This window comes from Mus musculus, chromosome 9, assembly GCF_000001635.26.
Source record: "Mus musculus strain C57BL/6J chromosome 9, GRCm38.p6 C57BL/6J".
Classification (NCBI taxonomy): Eukaryota; Metazoa; Chordata; class Mammalia; order Rodentia; family Muridae; genus Mus; species Mus musculus.
In genome coordinates, this window is record NC_000075.6 from 100474288 (window position 1) to 100497026 (window position 22739).

Below are 22739 nucleotides of genomic sequence, written 5' to 3' on the forward strand. Positions count from 1 at the left end.
GACGCATGTTGCAGAGGCTTTTAAGGACAAACCCATATGGCCACCATGTTTTCCCATGTGGCCTTGTTATTTTCCAAGAATTGTAGCTCCTAACATCTAGGAAGTTACCTGGTCATTGGAGAGGTGAGTTTACAGGTTAACCTTGGGTCTTACCATTGCTAATGCAATATGTTGAGCACTAACTCTGTCAGTCACTTCTCAGCAACTGCTAGAGCCTGGACATCTGGGAAAAAAACTAGATCCAAGTTCACCCACCCCTGGGTCAGCTGAACTTTAGGGTCAAGACTTATTTAGACTTTTTATCCAAATATGTCAAGGAAACTATGGCCTCCTACACCTCCAAGGGCCTAGCTCTCTGGATTTGTCTGTCCCAGCTGAGGACCAAACTCATCAATTTTCTTACTGTTGAAAACAGGTGCACCTAAATGTATTTGGGTCTCTCAAACCCATTAACACTAAGGGGTGGACTGGGTAAAACATCTATTCTTGAGCCTCAAAACCTCCTGGAGTAGAGAAGGAGGGACTGTCTTTCTCAGAAGTGCTATCTGAGGAAGAAAAACTATTAAGCAAAAAACAAACCAGACTCACCCCTGATACTCCACACAATAGAGCACCGTCTCCCCCGGCTGGGTCACTGGGTTCCACATCAAGAGATGCTTCATGTTGGTTGACTGTACAGAGAGGTTCTGAGGGGCAGGTAAAACGGACACTGCATCTGGGACGAAATTAAGTAGAGAAGCTGACCTCTGAGCGACAGCGAGAGCTAACATAGCTTTAGATGAAAAGTCTTACAGGTTCATCAACAGTGACTGTAATTTTATCACACTTGTGCCTTTGTGACAACAGGACATATTTGTAGTAATAATAATAGCTAAGCTTTAGTGGATATTGCTTATACTCTATATAGGCCATTGCCAGATTGTTACAGGATTATCCCACTTCATTTCGTTCTCTTCCTCTTCCTCCTCCTCTTCCTCCTCCTCTTCCTCCTCTTCTTCTGTTTGTTTGTTTGAAACAGGGTCTCTTTGTGTAGATCTTGTTGTCCTAAAACTCACTCCGTAGACCAGCCTGGCCTCAAACTCAGAGAGCCACGTGTCTCTGCCTCCTGAGTGCTGGGATTGAAGGTGTTTGCCACTATGCCCAGCTTTTCATGACCTCAATGAGTAAAAGAACCATTATTTCCCTCATTAAACAAACAAACAAACAAACAAACAAACAGAGGCATGTTATTTGTTCAAGAGCACTTTTATTTTCAAGACAGGGTTTCTCTTAACTACCCTATAACTCACTCTGTAGATCAGGTTGGTCTCAAACTCAGAGATCTACCTGCTCTGCCTCCAGAGTGCTGGGATTAAAGGCATGTACCACCACTGTCCAGCATGATAGGGTTTTTTTTTTTACGTAATTTATTTATTATTAGTGTGTATGTGTGATAAGTATGTATATGAGTGTGGATGCATATTCCATGGTGTATATATAGACATCAGAGTACAACTTTAGGGTTTATTCCACCAATGGGAATCAGGTTCAAATATGGGTCAGCAGGCTTTCACAATAGTACCTTTATTCAGTGAGCCATCTCACTGGCCCTATTTATTTTAATGAACGTATAAAAAATGTACCCATTATATTTGTGGGTAACTATGTGGTGTTTTGCCACATGAATACAATGTGTTATTTCAAATAAAAAAGCAAGCCTATTTCAAACACTTATCATTTATTTCTTTTTGATTAAAGGCTTTCAAATATCCTATCTTGTGGGCCTTTTGGAAAACATTTTTTCCTCTCAAATTACTCTACTATGTAACAGGACAGGAGAATAAGCTCTGTTATCTAACTGTAACTTAATAACTGCTGACCGATCTCCTGTTTGAGGTTTGTCTCTTGTCTGTATGGAGATGAAAGGGCAGCACAGAAAAATCTGGAAACAAGCTCGCCAGGCCAGAACATGGGAGTCTCGGGACTTTCATCTTACCACAGAGCTTATGGGGGTCTTTTAACATGTGGGACAGGTCCTTTGTTAGTAAACAAAGAAATATGGCTGGAAGAACATTGATGAGAAACTGAAAGACTGGAAGCCAGCCAGATGTGGAGCTGTTTCCAAAGGAGTGAAACTGGATGTCTATTTGCAACTCCACCATGATAATCACCTCTCTCTCTCTCTCTCTCTCTCTCTCTCTCTCTCTCTCTCTCCTATGTATGACTAGTACTGGTCATAGGATGGCCTGGAGAGGGTGCAGTGTGGGTGATGTTACACCCTCCGGACTGTGAAGGACTAGTTCCTTATGTCACAGACACCAGGTGCTCTCTGTAACCACTACTCTCTCCAGCCTCTAGCTGCCATTGTTATTCTAAAGATACACTAGATCAACTCTCTGATAGTCCACCTATGAATGAGACTGTGTGCTGTTTGTCTTTCTGTGCCTTGTTTATTTCACTTAACGTAATATCTTCCTGATCATCTCCGTCAGCCTTTTATGGCCAAACAGTATGCCATTGTGTATAGGTATTTTTATCCATGTATCAGTGTAAATGTCGATTTTATTTTCAGCTGAGCTCTGCCCAGCTGATCCCAGAGCATTTCCTTCTCTGTTCTATCACTATGCCTAGACCTGAAAGCTTCTAGCCTCCTTCAATCTAATTTTTCAAGCTGACTGATTCAATCCAGCTTCTCTTGGCTTTTGGCAGAATTGTTCTGCCTGGCCTCATATTAACTTTGACAATATGTCCTAATCTTCTGACTCCTTCTCATTCTCTGTCTTCACCTGTGTCTAGCTTGTTCTCTCTGTAGCCTGTTTCTGTAAAACTGTCCCAGTAAAATTGCCACACACACACACACACACACACACACACCCATACACGCACACGCACACACACACACACTACCCATCAACTACTACCCATCAACCCTCCTTTTTTTCTCTCTCTCTTACTGTTCTTACGTAGCCTCTCTTCCTCTGCGGTTCTCATGTAAGTTGGGCGTATTCTATCTCGGATTCATTCTGTCAAATCTTTCTCTGACTCCACACTTTGTCTGCCCCTCAATTATCATTCCATTCTAAACATACACTACATCAACTCTTTGATAATCACCTCGATAGATCACTTTCAAGCATGGCTGCTTTCTTCTACAAACTAACCTTATCTCCATTGTTTGGAATTAAAGGTGTGTACTCAGGGTGTGTCTGTATTCCAGCCAGATCATATTATAACCCAGGGTGTGTTTGCATTCTGGACAGATCATATCTTTGGATATGATTCCTTGCCAGAGCAGCCATGTTGCTGAAGTAAAATTCCTCTACATCTTAGTTGATGGGCATTTAGGTCACATCGTGGCTTCTATAAACAGTGCAGCAGATGTCTCAGCACAGTTTTTAAATTTTCCTTTGGATGTAATGTATACCCAGTAGTGGGATAGCTCAGTCTTAGGATGGCTTCACTTTGAGCATTTTAAGGAACCTCCACACTGCTTTCCATAAGGATTATAATAGCTTACATTCTCAGTAATAGTGTACCCCAGCTTTTGGCTTGTTATTTTTAAGTTTTTATTGAAAATCACTTTTATTATGGTCCTGGGGATAAAATCCCACGAGTTTACACATCCTAGGGAAGTGTTCTACTGAGCTACATCCCCAGTTTGGGGTGAGGTGATATCTTATTTTACTTTTATTTTGCCTCTCTGGGATGCTTAATGATGTTGCATATTGCTTCACGTACTTCTAGGTCATCGGTATCATGTAGGTTTAAGAACTGTCTAGTTAATTCTACTGTCCATTTTCAATCAGTTTATTTGCTGACTTGCTAATGAGTTCCTTATAGAGTCTAGATGATAATCTTGATGCCAAATTGACCTGGATTCAGGCCTCAACTCAGCCCTTGGAATAGGTTATCTTATGCAACCGCATAAACCTGAGCCTCCCACTTCTTCATGGAAAATTCACTCAGGCTCTCACCAGTTTCTCATCACATCTCTTTGCCATGCTTGGGCACCAGGACACATTAATTAGTGACCACTAAGGTCAATGGGGCATCTGCAGCCAAGTGGGAAGCTCTGACTCAGGTTTACTATGGAGATAATCTAGCAAAGAAGGGTATCAAAACAGCCCAGAGACTCCACCTTGGAAAGACTGCAAGCCCACGAGCCCATCCCAGGCACAGGATGAAGGCAGTGTGTCTAGAGTACGTGCACGGTAGTACTACAGTTGGCACAGAACAAAAAAAATGGCCAGCAAAGGTGCACCTGCACTGATATGGCCTCCAGAGAGCCCGAAGCTCAGCCTTATATGTACTACTCGGCTTTGGGTACAGTCTGGACCTCTGCAACCATTCCTCTCCTTTGCACATGCTCTTTCAGTACTCAGAGCTTGACTCCTTTGCCACTACAAGTCACAGTGGTAGTCTCAATGACATGGCATTCAGAATATCAGCAGCTAGGGTCTTTACCTGGGACTTTTCTGTTTCTGCCTCTAGATTGGCACCTGCTATTTGTTATCAGGCATCAAGCCCTGTGAATATGCGGGAGAAGGGATGCTCCTGAGAACACCTGGCTGGTGTCTTGCGATGGGACTCTGACAATGGACCTTCACTTCATCTTTAACGCACTCGCTCTACTTGGGAGAAAAAGACCCGGGAACACCCGCAGGGAGACTTCTTGGCCTTCCAGGCCTAACTTCTTTATTTTTGCTTTCTTTTTTTCTGCTTCTGATTTTGTCATTAGTTTATGTTCATTGTACAAAAGGACATCCTTCACAAAACTCTCAATTGTGCACAGCACATTCTTGACCATCCTCACCATCTCTTCCTGTCTCCCTCCTTGCTTCCAGTGGTCCATTTTCCTTCACAAAAAGCCACTCTTCACCTTCATGTCTTATTACTCACAACGAATAGATGAACCAACCTAGATTCTGCACACTAGAAAAAATGGCATTTGTCTGAGTCTACTCAACATAATGATTTACAGTTCCATACATTTCTCTTCAAATGATGTGATTTTATTCTTTTGAGACCAATTCTCACTATGGAGTCAAGGCTGGCCTGGAACTTATATGTAGCTTGGCCTGATCTCAAACTCACAGCAAAGCCCTCTGCCATCCCCAGGCTATGGAACTAGTTAAGCATGGCCACTCACATCTATAATCTCAGCAGTAGGGAGGCTATAGTCAGTATAAAGATTAAGCTAGAAAGAAGCCAGGCTGTTACAGACCTGTCTCTTTACTTTAAAAGAAAAAAAAAGGACAAGAAAAAGAAAGGAAAGATTATGGAACTAGACTAATTAAAACTCTATGTGTTTATGTATGTGTTTTGTGTGGTGTGTATGTCTATGTATGTGTGTGTCTGTCTGTGCATCTGTGTGTCTATGTGTCTATATGTGTTGTGTACATATGTCTGTTTGTGTGTGTCTATGTAATGGGTGTATTTGTGTGTATGAATATTTGTATGTATGTGTGTGCATCTGTGTATTTGTGTGTTGGTGTGGTGTGTATATTTGTGTGTAGGTGTATTTGTGTGTCTATGTGGTTTGTGTATATGTGTACTTGTGTATGTATGTATGTATGCATGTGTATGTATTTGTATGTATGTATGTGTGTGTGTGCATCTCTGTATCTGTCTATCTGTCACTGTATGGTGTGTATATCTGTGTATGTACCTGTGTTTGTCTATGTGAATATCTATGTGCTGTGTGAATTTGTGTATATGTATGTGCATCTGTGTGTGTACTTTATATATATGTTGCGGCTGGGATTTGAACCCAGAACCTTGTGAATGTTAAGCATTCCTTTCTTTTCGACAGCCCCAACTAAAACAAGTCTGAAAGAGTTTGAGAGATGACAAGATGGTAACCTCTGTTGGATCCCTAGAACCTATGTAAAGGTGAGAGAAGATCAACCCCACAAAACTGTTCTCAGACCTTCACATGGGTACTCTTTTTTTTTTTTTTAAAGAGTAAGAGTGAAAGGACCAATCCACACATTCCAACACTGACAGTAATTAAGGCTGTATATGGGACAGGAAAGATGGCTCAGAGGGTAAGAGCACTGGCTGCTCTTCCAGAGGTTCTGAATTCAATTCCCAGCAACCACATGGTGGCTCACAACCATCTGTAATGGGATCTGATGCCCTCTTCTGGTGTGTCTGAAGACAGTGATAGTGACCTCATTATATATATATATATATGTGTGTGTATATATATATATATATATATATATATATATATATAAAAGGTTGAACTGTGTGGTATAACCAAAGATATAGATACACAGATCAAAAGGAGAAAATAAAGAGCTCAGAAACAAATCCACTCAAGTATGTTCAAGTTTGATTTGACAAAGACACAATAGATTCAGTAGAGGACTAGGGAGCCTCTAAAACAAGCACTAGTGGGAAAGCTTGGTATGTGCAGGGGAAGTAAACCTCACATGTTATATAATAATGAATGCAAAGTGGATCTTAACCTATCTCACAAAGGATGCCTGCCTAGAATACATAAAGAACACTCAAAACTTAACAGTAGGAAATCAAACAGCTGAACAGTAAAATGAAAAGGCATGAAGAGTCATTTTACCAAAGGAAATATACAGATAGCAAACAAGTGCATGAAAAGATATTTAAATCAGAGTAGGCATGATGGCTCAGTGGTTAAGAGCACTGACTGCTTTCCCAGAGAACCCAGGTTCAATTCTCAACACCCACACAGCAGCTCACAACCACTGTAACTCCAGCTCCAGGGGATCCAAGGGCACATGTAGCCCAAACACCCATACATGTAAGTAAAATTTTGTTTAAAGATGTTTAAATCATTTGCTATAGAGGAAATGCAAATCAACACGAGATAGCACCTCACAGCTATCTGGATGGCATAGCTGTGTAGTTAAAGTTTTAAAACGAAATCCTGGCAAGGACAGAGAAGATCGAGCCCTCATACACTGCTGGTAGAATTGTAAATTGGCACATTGATTCTGAAAAAAAAAAAAAAAAAAAGGCTTAGCAGTTTCTTTTAAAACTAAGCATGCAATTACTATCTGACTTAGCAGTTGTGATCTTGAGCATTTATCTTAGAGAAATGGAAATTTTGCTATATAAGATGTGCATATGAATGCTTGAAATTGAACTGGAATGGGCCCAAGTGTTTTTCAATAGGTGATTGCTTACAAAGGGTGAATGTTACAAAGGCTAACATGTAGATCATGGATGGGGGCTGTGAGCAAGGAACCAAAGGAGCAAGGAACCAAAGGACTTGCTAGAGGCTCAGGGTGGCAAGGAAACAGATTGGCCCCTCCAACCTCCAGAAGGGATACAGTGATGCTAACAACATGAGGTGCTCCTGTAACTCAGCAGACAGTTCATTTGGAAATTATTTCAGCCTTTGAGAGCAGCTGCATAATAGCAGAGGGAGCCTCTGTAGACCCTCATCCATCCTTCCACGCATCCACAGCCACAGCATGACTGTGAAGTAAGACCAAGATATAACTGCAGGGTCACCGGCTACGGTCAGTCTCTAATCAGTTCTCCCAGTTTTCTCCCTCTGTGCTTGCTTTTCTTTCTTCCAGGAACTAGCCCCGGATTCCCCATGTAGCTGTCACATCTAGTTAAGTGTCCCCCAGACCGTTCTCACTCTGTCTTTGTCTTTTATGACCTTGACATTTCTGAGGAGCAACTGGGTTGGTTGTTTTATAGATTTGGTCTCAATTTGGGTCTGTCTGTTTTCACCAGGCTTCGGTGAAGTTATTAAGGGTTGTTTGTTTTATTGCCATTACATCCCATTACAGCGACAGGATGGTGTACCAAGCCCAGTTCCTTCAGTATCCTTCACGAATTTCTCAAAGACCAGTGAAGCCCCCTCCCCCATCCTAGTTTCCTGAGGGCGGCTGGGAGATCAGTCTTAGGTTGTCCCTTTTGTCGTGTTAGCTGGAGACAGGTCTCAGTTACGTGGCTGCACCCCGAAGGAGATGTTCAGGACAACATTGGTAAGCCACTGGATCCAGTTAGGCTGCAGCATCTCTTGGCCTATGACCTCATAGTAAGACCCCTGGCTCCCCATACGCTGTTATGTCCTCAACCACTGCCTGCCCTATGAAGTCCAAACACAGTGAGTGGAGTCTGGTCTGAGGCCGTGAATAGTTTCTCCGGCTAAGTGAGGACGTGTACCTTGATGCAACAAAGATGTCCCCAAGGCCTAATATGCTCCACTTGGCCCTCTTCCATGAGATACACCAAAACTCCCAGGCAAAGTCTACTGTGCATTTTTGCTGTAGGCACTCATTTCCATCTTTCTACATGCCCCAAACCAGGACAAGCCCAAGCAACCGATTGCAAAATGTTTATACGAGTTTGCCTTGTACGCACAGGACACAGTATCAATATGTGTAATTATCAGATGTTAATCTTGATCTGTGAAGCTACCAATTTACCTGTTAAAGTTAATAAATGTGCTGGGAGAGACATGTGAGAGTATGTAAATTCCTTTCAGCCTGTCATACATTAATTTTGGCAGGTGTTGGTAGGTAGCTCTTTCAGCAATCACTACAGCTGTAATCTGAGTCTCTTTTGACTGAACTGGGATTCTTCCGTAAGGAAGAGGCAGTCCTCCACTGTTGGCTATGTTTCCAGTGATTTACGTAGATAAAATAGACTCCTAGGTACTGCCTTCATGTTATAGTTAAACCCCAATGCTACTATTACTTCATTTGTTATTCGGTTGTTCCACTGTTGGCTTATGGAAACTCTTTCAGGTTGATTCTTGTGTCCGTTTGGTTCTTGGCACTTCCCCGCCCCCCTTTCCATTTTTTTCCTCTTGTCAATTTGCTTTGATTTGGGGTTGTTTTTTGTTTTGTTTTTGCTTTTTTTTTTTTTTTGAGACAGGATCTAAGTAGCCTTTCCTGGCTTCAAAATCAGAGATCCACCAGCCTCTGCTTCTGAGTGCTGGGTTTAAATACATGCATCACCACACCCAGCCTTGTCAATAGACTTTAAAATAATAACTCTAGATCTACCCATTCCAAATGACACAGTTATCAAAACTAAGGGACGCTGTGGTTCAATGACCACACACACACACACACACACACACACACAAAATCCCAGACTTGATTTGGATTTTGCCAGTTCTCCCACGAACAACTGTTTCCATTCCAAAATCCAACCCAAGATGCTCTGCTACTTTCGGGCCCTCATCCTATTTTAAGCACTTCATTGCTTACCACGAGTTGTTCCTGTCTCATCTTGCATTCTCCTTGCCCAGTCTTGTAAGCATCCACTTCTCTAAAGAGCCCCACCCATGGAGCTTCTAAACTCCCAGTGCCTAGGCTGCTCCCCAGATGAATCTGGGATCCTTGGCCACACAGCCTTGGCAGTTACATTTGTAAAAAGCTCCTCAGAGTTCCTCTGAGACTGGAACACTGACCTAGAGCTCACTTCCGGGGGATAAAGAACGGTTTCAAATACGTTAAATCTCCAGATGTTGAAGGCTGCAGTGTATTTTCTAGCAGGCTTTATGTTTACTGTAAACAGGGGATGGTTTTGCTCATCTCTAATCAGCACCTAGCTCAGAGCCCATCACAGAAAAGGAGCTCAGAGACACTAAGTGAAGGAAACTGAGCAAGTGAGCCACACGCACCTTGACTCTCAGAAGGAGTTAGTTTAGGCCTGATGGTTCTCCTCATCTCTCAGCCGTCGGGGTCCTTTTAGTGGCTCTAAGACTCACATCTCCCAAACATCTGTATCCTAAAATCTTAGGTGCATGCAAGGGAGGCAGCAGGAAGGCATCCTCCATTAAGCCACAGGGCAAACTCTTCCTCCCTGGACCCCTCTTGTCACCTCTGCTTGTTTGGTTTTCCTTCCGTCACCCTTTCCTCCAAGTTTTTAAGGTAAATGCATTCACTGGGAAAGGCTTTCATCCCCTTAATCCCTTCGCTCTGTCACCCCTCCTTTTTTTCTCACCTACATCTGTCTCCCCTCCTTCTCCACAGAAGGACAGCACACGCAGAACTTCTGTCTGGAGATGCTAAATTAGAGTTGAACGCCAATTCCCCCATTCATCAAATACCTGGACAAAAGAACTGAACCTTTCCGAGTCTTGATTACTGGTGTAAAATGGGGGTCATCAGACCCACCTTGCAGACTAACATGTCTGAAGAACTTTTATTGTTAATCTAGAAGATACGGTGTGCTCAGAAATGTAAGCCATGTTTACTGGCACAGGTTAAGAATTCAATCTACATGGAAGGCAAAGCAGGAGGATTGCAAATCCAAGCCCTGTCTGGGTTACAGAGCAAGCTCAAGGCAGCTTTGAAAATGTAGGGAAACTCCAACTGAAAAACAGAAAGTTACAAAAACCTAAGCAAAAAACAAGCAGGGACAAGGCTCTGAGAATACTGTTCAATAGTAGAGCAATTGCATCAAGATGCATTAGGTCATAGGTCCGATCTTAGGAGAGAAAGAAGAGAAGGAGAGAGAGAGAAGAAGGAAGGAAGTTAGAGGCAGGCTGTCATTGTTATTAGTATTAGCAAACAGTTTCCTAAGTCACCCACTTTTATTTGGAAAAGGCGAAGCAAGTCAACTTTACTCATCTACCAAGTGATCTAGTAAGCAATAGAAGTTCACTCTGCGTTTGCAATGTTCGCCTACAGAGTTCTGAGCAAATGCTCAAAATTGCATGAAGGCAACTTTAGCTAAAACAAGTATTTTCTGACACCATTATTTGTAATACCAAAAGATAAGAATAATTAGCATTTGGGGCAGGGGTGTTAAAGTTTTTAAAACTTCTTTGTATTGTCTTGTTTTAACTCCTCAAGACTTTAAGGTGGCTGTTATAAACACTTCACAAATGGGAAAATGATGTTATACGACCAGTGGCTAAACTAGGAAGTCACAAACATGTACAGACACAGACACTGATACGTGGTGGGGTGGGTGTAGCAGGAGGACACATGGGTTGGCAGACTGGCTTATTTGCCATGACAAGTTTGTGGAGGTCAGAGGACAACTTGAGGAAGCTGGCCCTCTCCTTCCACCGTTTGAGTTCTGAGGATTGAACTCAGTTGTCAGGCTTGGCAACAAAGTACAGTTACCAACCGAACCATTTCAACAGCCCCCGTGGGAAAATTATAACAACGAAGGCCAAGGCAAGCAAGCAGTAATAGAATGCATATACTGTGGAGACAGCAAGTGGCCTGCAATCTATATTAGTTTTCTGAAAGGAGTGAGACATAAGCTCAAATAAATGCAGGACGAGCCCCGCATATATAGACAAGTGGGCAGCATTTGCTGAACCTTCGGAATGCTGAAGGTTTGGGGCCTGGAAATGCCATCCATTTCTATGTCAGCTAAACTTGGAAACGTTTCTTTAGTACACAAGGCTCCCACCAACACCACAAAGTGACCAGTATATTGGAGAAATTTCTCTTAAATGCAGTGTCACTTAAAGAAACACTAACAGGTAAGGGAGGAGCTGCACTTTGGGGACAATAAAGAAGGTAATTACAAGAAACCAGGAGTGGAACAGAAAATTATGCAATCTTACTGGGAGAGAAAATGCCCCAAACCAAATCTATTTTTAAATGGTATGAAGTACCTTTTTCTATAATGACCAAAGAAAAATCTAATTTTTATAAATCTCATGCCCAATATGAAGCTTATAAATGTCTTTTTGTATTTGTCAGAATTTTTAATCATTTTAAGTGCCACATGGAAAATAACTGCAATAACTATACCTTAACCTTTCAAATACCAGATGAAATTGCAAAATGCATAGAACTCTGCAGACTATATTAATGGCATCTTTCTAGATTGTTCTGTGGATATTAGGAGGAAATTTTCCAAATAGAATGCAGGCATTTGAGATGCGAAAATGGAGATTAAAAGGTTTTTTAAAAATTGACATTTTAATTCAACCCCAAACCCAGGAAAGTATTTGTCACCTTAACCTATATTCAAGGCCCAAACTATCAGTTGTATTTAAATTCATTCTTACCCGTGAGAAAACCTGAGGTCATGCTGTAGAAAAACCACATGAACGGACTTGTCCAGACTCCCTGGGAAATCATTGTGCTGGTCTGTTTGGTGTGAGGGTCTCTAGCAAACTCAGCTTGCCCGGAGACACTGTTTTCTTCCAGAAGGAGGCTGTGTGTCCATCCTAGCCATCTCCCTTCAGGAAGCAGATGCTGGTGCTGAGGTCAGAGTTGCAATGAAGCTTGAACAGTTCTGAAAGGGGAGCTGGCCCAAATGCTCAAAATGGGCGGGCTTTGCAGCACCCTCCTTTTTGCCCAAACCCAGATATTGCATCAAGGGGAGTGGCCTGTAAGAGTTCCAGATAACTGGGGAACTTGAGACATCTGCCTGAGGGAGACATCTGGGCATCCAGGCTGTTGTGAAGGCCCTGGGTCTTACCAGTGAGCAGCCAGGATTATTTTCCCTACTCATCAAGTAGCTTCCACTGCCAAGCCGCTCTCTGCCTGTTCATTCAAGCTGGGCGCTAATTGGCTGTTTGCGTATACACACTTCTGGAGAAGCGGGGAAGGTAAATGATGACCATTACTACTGTGTTCTACAGTGCTAGGGGCTGAATACAGGATTTTGTGCAAGCTACGCAAGCACTGCCACTGAGCTACATCTCAGCCCTGTTGCGTCCATTAGAAATACCATTTTCAAAGTCAAACATAAGCCGGGCAGTGGTGGCACACGCCTTTAATCCCAGCAGTTGTGAGGCAGAGGCAAAGTGAGTTCCAGGACAGCTAGGGCTACACAGAGAAAGCCTGCCTCGAAAAACCAAAAATAAAAAAGTCAAAACATAAAGAATAATAGTTTTATATTTACAAATCTGCAAAAAGAAAATCTAGGGCATAATAAACTTGACATCTTGACTAGAAGAAACCGCAAATGGACATTAAAAATGTGAACAAGATTCTTTACCAAATATTTTTTTAAAATATTGAATCCTGAGCCAGGCAGTGGTGGTACACGCCTTTAATCCCAGCAGTTGGGAAGCAGAGGCAGGCGGATTTCTGAGTTCAAGGCCAGCCTGGTTTACAGAATGAGTTCCAGGACAGCCAGGGCTACACAGAGAAACCCTGTCTCAAAAAAACAAAACAAAAAGCAAAAAAGTATTGAATCCTAAGAATGTACTACGGAAAATTAAAAGTAATTTTAAAACTTTGAAGGGAAATCCTGCAATAGAAATTGGCCCCTTAAATTTCAATTCCTTGAGGACTTTAGAAACCCCAATGTGCAAATTATAACAGTAAAACGAACACCAGTTTGAGAATAAACATTGATTCTTTTTTTTAATAGAATGTTTTTTGGTTCCAGTTTTGTAACTTACTTGCAAGATAATTTTGGGACAGCCACTGATTCATTCAACAAACATTCACTAGGAGTTTACTATGTGCAAAAATCTGAGAATTCACAGTTCTTATCCTTTCCCAACTGATAAAGATAACCATGGCATAAATAACCATGGGGTAATATTGAATACAGTGAAGGGATCACTGGGGATACTGGAGTAGAAATACTCAGTGTACTCTATGGGACTGTAGAAGGTTTCCTGAGAAGATTGGCACAGGGTACGGAACTAAGGAGAAAATGTTTTCTGAGGGACTTCCAGTTTCTCCTGAGAGCAGTTAATACCAAGGGCAGGGTTTTAAGCTCATATCGGATGGTGACATATTCTACATTTGAGCCTTAAAAGGTTTCTGAGAAAGTAAGGAAGGGCAGACTAGAGGGGACTATCAGAAATCCAGGTGAGAGATGCTGTCAGCCTTCTCTAGGTTTCCTATGTCCGTGGGAAAAACAACAACAACAAAAACCCTCAAGATGTAGGACTTAGTAGAATAGTGGCTCCTACACATTGCATGGATCGGGAGGGGTCAGGAAGTGGAGCCAAACAGGACTTTCCCGTTCTGGTTGGATAGAGAGCAGTGGAGAGAATAGAAAGGAGCAGAGTAAGGCGGGGTCAAGTCAGACAGATTAAGGGTCTGTAGAAAGAGGCTGCATGCTTATAGCCTCATACACTTTGATTTGAAGCATATGTGAGCAGTCACATTCCCCGCTATGTAAATAAGCTATCTCAAATTGATGTCAAGGAAATGGAAACATTCCCCTGCCTATGGAGAGAGCTTGTGCAAAGAACATGTCCATTAAGGAGGGTGTGAATTCATAGATATACATACCAAGGCAAGAACATGAACTAGAAAGCTAGGGGTGGGGTGGAAGGCTAGCTCAGAGAAGTGGATCCAGTACAAACGACAGTCCTGAAAACAATGAGGCATGATGTGATTGCTGAGGCCGAGTGCAGAAGAGAGTCCCCAGTGAGTTAACCATTAAACAATGTTCCCTGGATATAACAACTGGAAAGTCATTGTAATCCCAGCAAGAGGAGTTCCTGTGGAAGCCTTGGATCAGAACCTAGATCACTGTGGGCTGAAGAGTAAATGGAAAAACTAATGACCATTTGATGCAGGGGAAAAACCCAATCCCAGCAGCCTTCCTTTTTTTTTTTTCAACTTACAAAGAAATGTCTTGCAAAATAGTTGTGGGAATCAAGAATGGGGGTAGGAAATGCAGCACGAATATGCCCAACTCCCAAGTTCTTGTCACTTAACTGCTTCCCAGTTAACACTAAAAGGAACATGATCCACGAAATTAATAAAGGTTTTGAGAATATAAGCAGGAAGTGGGTCTCAAAATGGAATCCACCCACCTATGTTTGAAAAGAAGGGGTGAGATGAGTTCCTGACTCAGCCTTCCAGATAGAGCAACTCGAGCAAAGTTTGAGATGGAAACACTGAGAATACTCAGTGAATCAAAGGACAGAAGAGGAAACGCAGACAGAAGTAATGCAATCAAGAGTTAAGACACACAGCTGAGCTGTGGGGCAGTCCGCCACCACGCCATGGGATCATACCACGCCATGGGATCATAAAATGGTTATGACTCTATATCAAGACAAACCAGCCAAACATTACCACCCTGACAGACACCTGCCAATTTTTCACAACCATCTACAGGGTGAATCAGTCCCAAACTTAGCATACAGGGCAGTGAGAAGTAATGTTATTAACCTATCGTAGTTTTTAAATTAATCTCTCTCAAGCCTGGGCACCACCCAGTAAGAAAGTCAGATGATATGCCTCTGTCTGTCTGGGCCATCCCACTAGGTGACGGCTTCTGGATGGCTATGCCTCATTTGCTCAACCCCACCCCCCACCCCCAATGGCTGGGCTCTGTCAATTCTCCTCTTATACTTTCTCATCAACCAGTTATGATGCATATCTATGCAACGTGCACAAACTAAATTATCCTTTATCCTGTTGCCTCCCTATTTTGGTTTTGTTGTTGTTGTTCTTGTTGTTGACACAAGGTCTCAAGGAGTCAAGACTGGTCTCAAACTCACTCTGTAGCCAAATTCATGGATGATCTTTAACTTTCTGATCTTGTCTCCATCCCCAAATTGCTGGGACTGGTATACATCAACATGCACGGTTTAGACTGCACTGGAACTCAAATCCAGAGGCTTGTGCAGGCTAGACACCATTCTTCCATCTGATCTACACCCGAGCCCTGCTGTCTGCCACTTCTGGGATTAATTTTCTGCAGAACTGAAGGATCATTCAGCTTTGAAGATGAACTGGTGAGCTGGATGGATAAATGGGGAGTCTAAAAATAGCACTTACCTCCTACTTGCTACTTAAATCTTTAGTATTTAATTTTGTTAGGAAAAACACGGGCTTTATATAGAAAGTGAGGCAGAAGGAAAACTTTGATGGCCATTTTTTTCCACCCCCAATTCAAGGTTCACTCTTCAGACTGTCAAGAGTCCAGTCACAGGTCAACTGGAGAATTACTTTACTCTCTTCCTGTAATCTTCCTTTACCCTCTCTGCTTGCATCACACCAAGGTCTCCATATATTGTGTTTAAGCATATCTGACATTTAGCTCTCATTTCTTTTTCCTGGAAGTGATGAAGAGAATTTAAACAGTAGAATTCTTTTTAATACCCTTTTGTATCCAGCACATTTCCTCCACTCCAACTTAATTTCTACATTGCCAGACTCCAATTTTCAGAGTTTTTGCATGCCTTTTAAACTTCCTTTGTGAGGCTGGAGTAATGGTCCAGTGGTTAACAGTACCAGCTGCTCTTCCAGAAAATCTGGGTTCAATTTCTACCCCACCTCCCCACCCCCACCTAATGGTGGCTTTCAACCTTTTCCAGTTCTCAGGGATCCCATCCCCTTGGTCTCCCTCCAAGGGCACTGACACACATGCAGGCAAAATATTCATACACATTAAAAAAAAAGTTAAAAAGTAAAAAACAAACCAAACAAAATTCAAAAAACCTCTCTTTGAACGAAGTCATTTCAATCTACTGACAGACTTCAAGAAATTAATCTTTTGGAATTAATGGATTACAAATTTCACAAAAGCCTTGATTTTGGTTTTTTTTTAAAGAAACAAAAAAACAAAATTTATTTATTCTATGTAAGTACACTGTAGGTGTCTTCAGACACTCCAGGAGAGGGTGTCAGATCTCATTATGGATGGTTGTGAGCCACCATGTGGTTGCTGAGATTTGAACTCAGGACCTCTGGAAGAGCACTTGGTGCTCTTAATTGCTGAGGCTTCTCTCCAGCCCTGTTTTTGCTTTCATTGTATTGCTGGGTGAGTACACCCTCATGCCTGAGCAACCAAAGAATCAACTTTAAAAAGGTAGAATTATTTTAGGGCAAGATGAGGAATGGGAGGGAGAGAACCTCCTTAGGGTTCCACCGCCTTCTGAAAGTGCTACAGATGGGAACCAAGATTTAACACAGGACTTTGAGGGACATGCAAGATCAAACTACAGCAATAATTCAATCTTAAAACCAAGCGATGAAATCAGTATTTGTTCTGTATAATACCCCTCTATCTACAGCTAGAACACACATTACATTTGACGACACTGCTCTAGACAAGCCATGCTTACTCAGGAGTTACTATATTTCCTCTATAGGTGTTCAAAATTACCCCCGCTATTCCTCATTTAGCCTATATTTAGACAAGACTTACTTTCTGGAATCCATCTTTTTGTCTCGACAATTTCCCAGTGATAGATACCTACCTGCCAGTTCATAAATATCTATCTAAGCCCAATAGTCAGTTTAAAACAATCTTTTCTTCCTACATGATTATTACTTCAAAGTACTTTGTTTTGTTTTGCTGTTTGTCAATGAGGTACGATAGAGGGAAAACCTTTGCAACAGTGAGGCCAGCATCTGCTGTGCTGTAAAGTCATGCACTCACTCACTTCAAGTCAGAGTTGGTTGAGCACATTCCTAGCATGCATGAGGCACCTATTCTACTGTCCAGCACTACAAAGATAAATGTCAGCCAGCCTGACCCTGGTAGGCTACTGGAGGCATCAAGCCAGTTGTGAAATTGATAGAAATTAGTTTCCTGGCCAGAAAAAAAAATCAGATTTTGGTTTAAAACTCATCTGTGTATACAGCCAATGATAGCAAACCAAACCTCAGCAAGCAGTTAACTTCCTATTTCATCCAACAAGTCTAGGCAAACAACATATACTTTTAAGTCCAGAGACTCCTATAAGTAAACTTGAAATACACATGTAGCAGCAAGAAATGAGGGGGTGGACTAGGCTTGTTTTGCTGCCTGCAGTGTTTAGAATATAGATTTGCTGAACACTACACTAACAGAACTAGCAGAATCAGGAGTCTGTTTTTCAAGCCTCTGTGATGTGATTCAGAAAATAATAGTTTTATAGTGAACAAAATTCAAGGGAGTGACCACAGTTGTAAAAAACTAGAAAACAGTTAAGAAAGCTATACAAAGATTTCTTGTCTTGTAATAAAAGTATTAAAATGAAAAAGCAAAAGCTGTAATGCTACACTCCAAATTCATTGATTTGGACATAGGAACTGTTTCTGAAAAATGGCAATTTCATATTCAAGGCCAAAAATTCTACATGCAATAGGAAACATAGGAAGAAACAATAAATCAATATGGCTATAAATTATGGGTTAAGAGTTGGGGAAGACTTTTATTATTCTGCTTGAATGTCTTTCACATGTGTACTATGAGACCATCCACATTAGGTTCCAAGTTGATTACTACCTAGGGAATTCAACTCACATTGTTAGCTTATTTTTAAACCATAAATTACAATGTTATCTGAAATCTGTTTTAAGTGCTGTCAAGTTGAATACTACATAAGTTGAACAATACTTCTATATTTGGCTACACCATTAGTGGGTAAAAGTCAACACTTTTTGACAAGGCATGGGATGTATGAGGAGAAAATGCCTTTTCCTAATTCCCACAGTCGCCTCATGGACCATATATATATTTGCAACCCTAGACTGCAATGGCAGAACACTAAAATGACATGATTTGCATGCAATGTTCTAAGAACCTAAGTTGCTCATTGGTAGGTGTCCGTACTCTGGCAATAGGCTTGGCTTCCTTTTTTGTTTGGTGGTGCTTGGGAGAGAATCCAGGCTTCTAGCATGCTCTGCTACAGAACTGCAATCCCAACTCTTTTTTCAGACAGTGTCTTGAGAAATTACCCAGGCATGCCTCATAGTCCTCCTGCCTCAGCCTCATGGGCAGCCAAAATTATAGGCTTATAATTCTGGGCTGGGTATTTTGTATTTTGCTCAATGATGTCTGTAAAACAGCTTTAATAGTCTTAGGTGTGTGTGTTAACATAGTGATTGTATGCAATACACATTATGAAAATATACAACTCACCCAAGATTTATGACCAAATAAGAGACATAACATTTATAGGGTTTTTTTGTTGTTGTTTTTGGTTTTTTTTTTGGGGGGGGGGGGCTGGTTTGTCATGAAGCTTGCACCCATACGTAAAGCTGTTTAAGAACAAAACCTCTTCCAAGATTTTAGAGAAGTTTTTGTAGACACAAGCCAGGCAGAACTACAGGTGCGATGTGTATCAAAATTTGAGAACTAACCATGTCTTCATATTCAGAAGAAAGCTTTTGTAATAGCAATTTCCCAGGACCCACTTCTTAGTCTAAAACTAGCACACAGAACGTAGTGTGTCAAGATACACACAGCACTAGGTTTTGGATGTTTATAAGTCTTTCTTCCTAGCTATGTACACATTTTCCAAGGTTGTTCTAATTCCTAAGAAAATTGCTCCAAGGAAAACTCATGCTTTATGAACAGACTTTGGTTGAAAAGTCGAAAACATTTTTAAAAAAAATCAATCAAATGTTTGAGGTACAAAATAACAGTATATAGTTGGGTTTCATTCTAAGTTAAGAGTGCAGACATTACTGATGCACCCCCGCTCTCTGCGAGCTCTAGCTACAGCAGGATGTATGTATTCCACCTCGGCACTGCTCGCTGCCTTCCCAAAGCATCACTTGTGCTGCAGGCACAGTAACAGCTATGTCCATGATAAAGTTATCTGCTTCTTTTTATAAAGGTCCATTTTGTTCAGTGGAGGGGGACATACAAAGAGAAAGCAAAAAATAAAGTGTCATCAAACGCTAAGATTGCTTACTGCCTACTTACTCATTCTGAAACCAGTCACAGTATTTTACACCTCCAAAGGTATCATATATATAATCTTTACTTATATTAAACCAATCTACTACCATTTACCTTAAACAAAAATACAAAAAACAAAAAAACCAACAACAAAAAAAAGAGTACTTAAAGACAAACGTAACTTAAAAAGCTTTCAAAGCAGGTGTTATAAAGATTGAAATTATACATCAGTGCTTTAATTATATCTGTGGACTTCTTAGTGGGAGAGGCCAGGGCTGCCACCCAGTGGCAACATCAGCCTCCAATGGTTAAAGATTTAAATTAAAATGTTTAAGCTACTACAATGAAGGAAAAGGTGAAACTACACAACTATTATTTTTACCAGCTGTAAATTCGGTACAGTGAGTGTTTAAACCAGCAGAGAACAGCAACATCTGTCCTTGTGCTTCTGTGCCATCAGGGGCTCCTGTTACTTTACTTACATTAACAATTTCAGAAGGAAGACAAGTGTGACCAACAGCAGACTCAGTATTTTAGTTTCTCATTCACACACACAAAGTACTAGATGACAAACAGAAAATTTTAGATAATACTGTTTACCTAACCATAGCACATCACTTCAGTGTGTCTCCCAGTTAAAGAAACTAGAAGATAAGTAACGAGGGGCTAGGGGACCCACTCAGCGCAGAACACCTGCTTTTCATGTGTATCCTTGGGTTTAATATTCAATAGTGTCGAAAAATGTTGTTGTTTTCCAGTAAATCTGATCAGATACTGGATCAGGATGGTGAAAAGTTGAAAACCTTAAATTACTGACATGAGGAATTAGTGATGTTTAGAAAGGAAAAAAAGTTACATATCTCATTGTCTACTGTATTCCCCAAACTTGACTATGGCTTATTTCACAGTGGCATAAATATGGCACAATCTATAGACCATACTTGATCAAAGAACCTAAGGAACATTCATTTCATTTCAAGAGCCAACTGCCCAAACTGCTCTCTTCTCATGAATAATCCCGTGAAAGGGGGTACTTGAGGTGTGGGGGACACTCCCTAAATTCTTGTATTTTTGTTTAAAATGGCTATAAATTATGTTTTCTAACCTATTATCTGGTGTCTTTTGGATACAATGAATGGATTGTTAAAAATTAAGGCACAAACAACATACTTGATATTTACAATGGCTTGTGACAGATGCAATATCTGAAAATAATTTCTTATTTTCTGTTTATTATTGCTATTTAGTCACAGAAAAGATTAACACTTTACAAGAATGTCCTTTATCATATGCCATATAGATATAATTTTATGTGAAGAGGAACTATGGGAGAACAGGATATCTTTACAAGGAAATAAAGAAACAGCAATAAAAGAATTCTTCCATATAAAGATTTTGAACCAAATTATTCGTTTCAGAATACAAAACCTTCATTGTTGGAAGGAAAGAGAAAAACAGCAAAGAAAACAGTAAGACCAAGAATAAAGAACTCTTCTATAGAGATGCACTGCATATGTAGTATATACGTATGGGCTGAGTTATAACAAAAATACTCATGTATTATAGTCAATTCTCATATAGTTAGAAACAGCACTTTCCAAGCAAGTACAATTGGCCCAGCACTTTCTCAGTCTCCAGTTACATGACCAGTTAAAGCTGTGGAACAGTCACTGCTGACGAGCACTATCAAGACAAATGCTTGACGAGATATAATTTTTCTCCTTGCTCACTTGTAAAGATCGGTGCCTTTTTGTAATGTTCTACAAGTTCCTCCATGGTGCTGAATTTCCGCTGCCCAATGCAGTAAACAGTCTCTTTCAGCTGGACTTTAAAATGCTTGTTTTTCCCTTGTGCTTTTAGTGATACTGAGAAATCATTTGGCTAAAAGAGAAAGGGGGAGGGGGAAGTAAGCATTTTGAAAGCCATGTATCAGAAGGTAAGATAAAAAATAACTGCTGAAATCTGAACATTTACTAATAAGTACAAGACACTATACTAAATTATTTACATACTCTTCTTTATTCCTCAAAATAAACCCTTTTTATATAAATGAGAAAAATAAGGCTCAGAGAGCATGCCTAGGATCCATTACCTGGTAATAGGGTGCTAGTGTCTCCTAACAGTTATCTACAGTACCCACAAAGTAGTGAACACAAAAAGTAGTTTTCAGAAGCCCAAGAGAAAACATCAGAAATTTCAGACTTTCACTCCATCTCCTATCAGTTCAGAGTGAACAGTAACTGACTTATATAATACTCTGTATTTTCAAAAATAATGGACAAATAAAAATTCAACTAAATTTCCCCCCCATCCCCAAGACAGGGTTTCTCTGTACAGCCCTGGCTGTCCTGGAACTCACTCTGTATATCAGGCTGGCCTCGAACTCAGAAATCCGCCTGCCTCTGCCCCCTAAGCGCTGGGATTAAAGGCGTGCGCCACCACCGCCCGGCTTTTTTCTTAATTAGGTGGTGGCAGCTGCAGGTGTCATTTTAAACCTAATATTTCTGAATAATGTCAAGTCACGAATAGTGACTTTTAAATGGTATGCTCTGCATATCAGGATTTTAATAAGAAAATGGACTCCCATTATCTTGTCTGTTAGCAACCCTCTGACTCCTGAGAGGCTAAAGGCCAGATTTCTCCCAATTTTCATCAGGAGGTTCAATTATCTCAGTCTCATACACACACCACTGTATCTCATTCAACCTTCTGTACAATGTATTTACAAAAAACCAGTACTAACCATGATCTGATAAACAGAAAAGCAGTGATTTATCAGGAAAAAGAATTTTTAAAAAACAACTGTCAAATTTTAACATTCAAAGGAACACTTTTAAGAGATTATTAATGATGTCATTTTTCAATTTGTATGGCTTTACTGTCTAGCTGGTACTGCAACATAATTTACCTTTTATTGCAAATATATTTTAAATGGTGTTAAGCAGGTTGAGGTGAATAATTTAAGTCAGATATAGTAAATCTATACGTTCAAGGCACCCTGGTCTACCTACACAGTGAGTTTCAGGGCAGACCGAGTTATACAATGAGTCATTCTCTCATTTAAAAAAAAAAAAAAAAGAGGGAGATTTTAATCAAACAACTAATTTATAAAGAAACAATTTTTATATTTAAGAGATTTCCTGCAAGAACTACAGTGACGGCTTTCTTATCTCTAGTAGCAGTTAATTTGCATCATCCTACTCTCCAGGAAGAAACCAATGCTCAGCCTGCCCCAT

The 22739-nt window shown here is 40.7% G+C and overlaps 2 protein-coding genes across 4 annotated transcripts in view; both read right to left on the reverse strand.

The window, feature by feature from the left end:
- The window catches only part of Il20rb (interleukin 20 receptor beta), a 28755-nt gene extending 16569 nt beyond the window's left edge, over positions 1-12186 (reverse strand). Inside the window, exons 1-2 of the mRNA NM_001033543.3 lie at positions 11969-12186; positions 589-715 (exon numbers count right to left, since the gene is read on the reverse strand). Of these exons, the coding sequence (NP_001028715.2) occupies positions 589-715; positions 11969-12041 (200 nt within the window). The 5' untranslated portion in view covers positions 12042-12186. The remainder of the gene's footprint in view (positions 1-588; positions 716-11968) is intronic.
- A 7828-nt stretch (positions 12187-20014) lies between these two features.
- Positions 20015-22739, reverse strand: part of Nck1 (non-catalytic region of tyrosine kinase adaptor protein 1) — a 51833-nt gene continuing 49108 nt past the window's right edge. For 2 of the 3 annotated variants that reach the window (NM_010878.3, NM_001324530.1), the window contains one exon: positions 20015-21384. In NM_010878.3, coding sequence (NP_035008.2) covers positions 21190-21384 — 195 coding nt within the window. In that variant the 3' untranslated portion in view covers positions 20015-21189. The remainder of the gene's footprint in view (positions 21385-22739) is intronic. The other variant, XM_006510840.3, reaches the window with a different exon arrangement.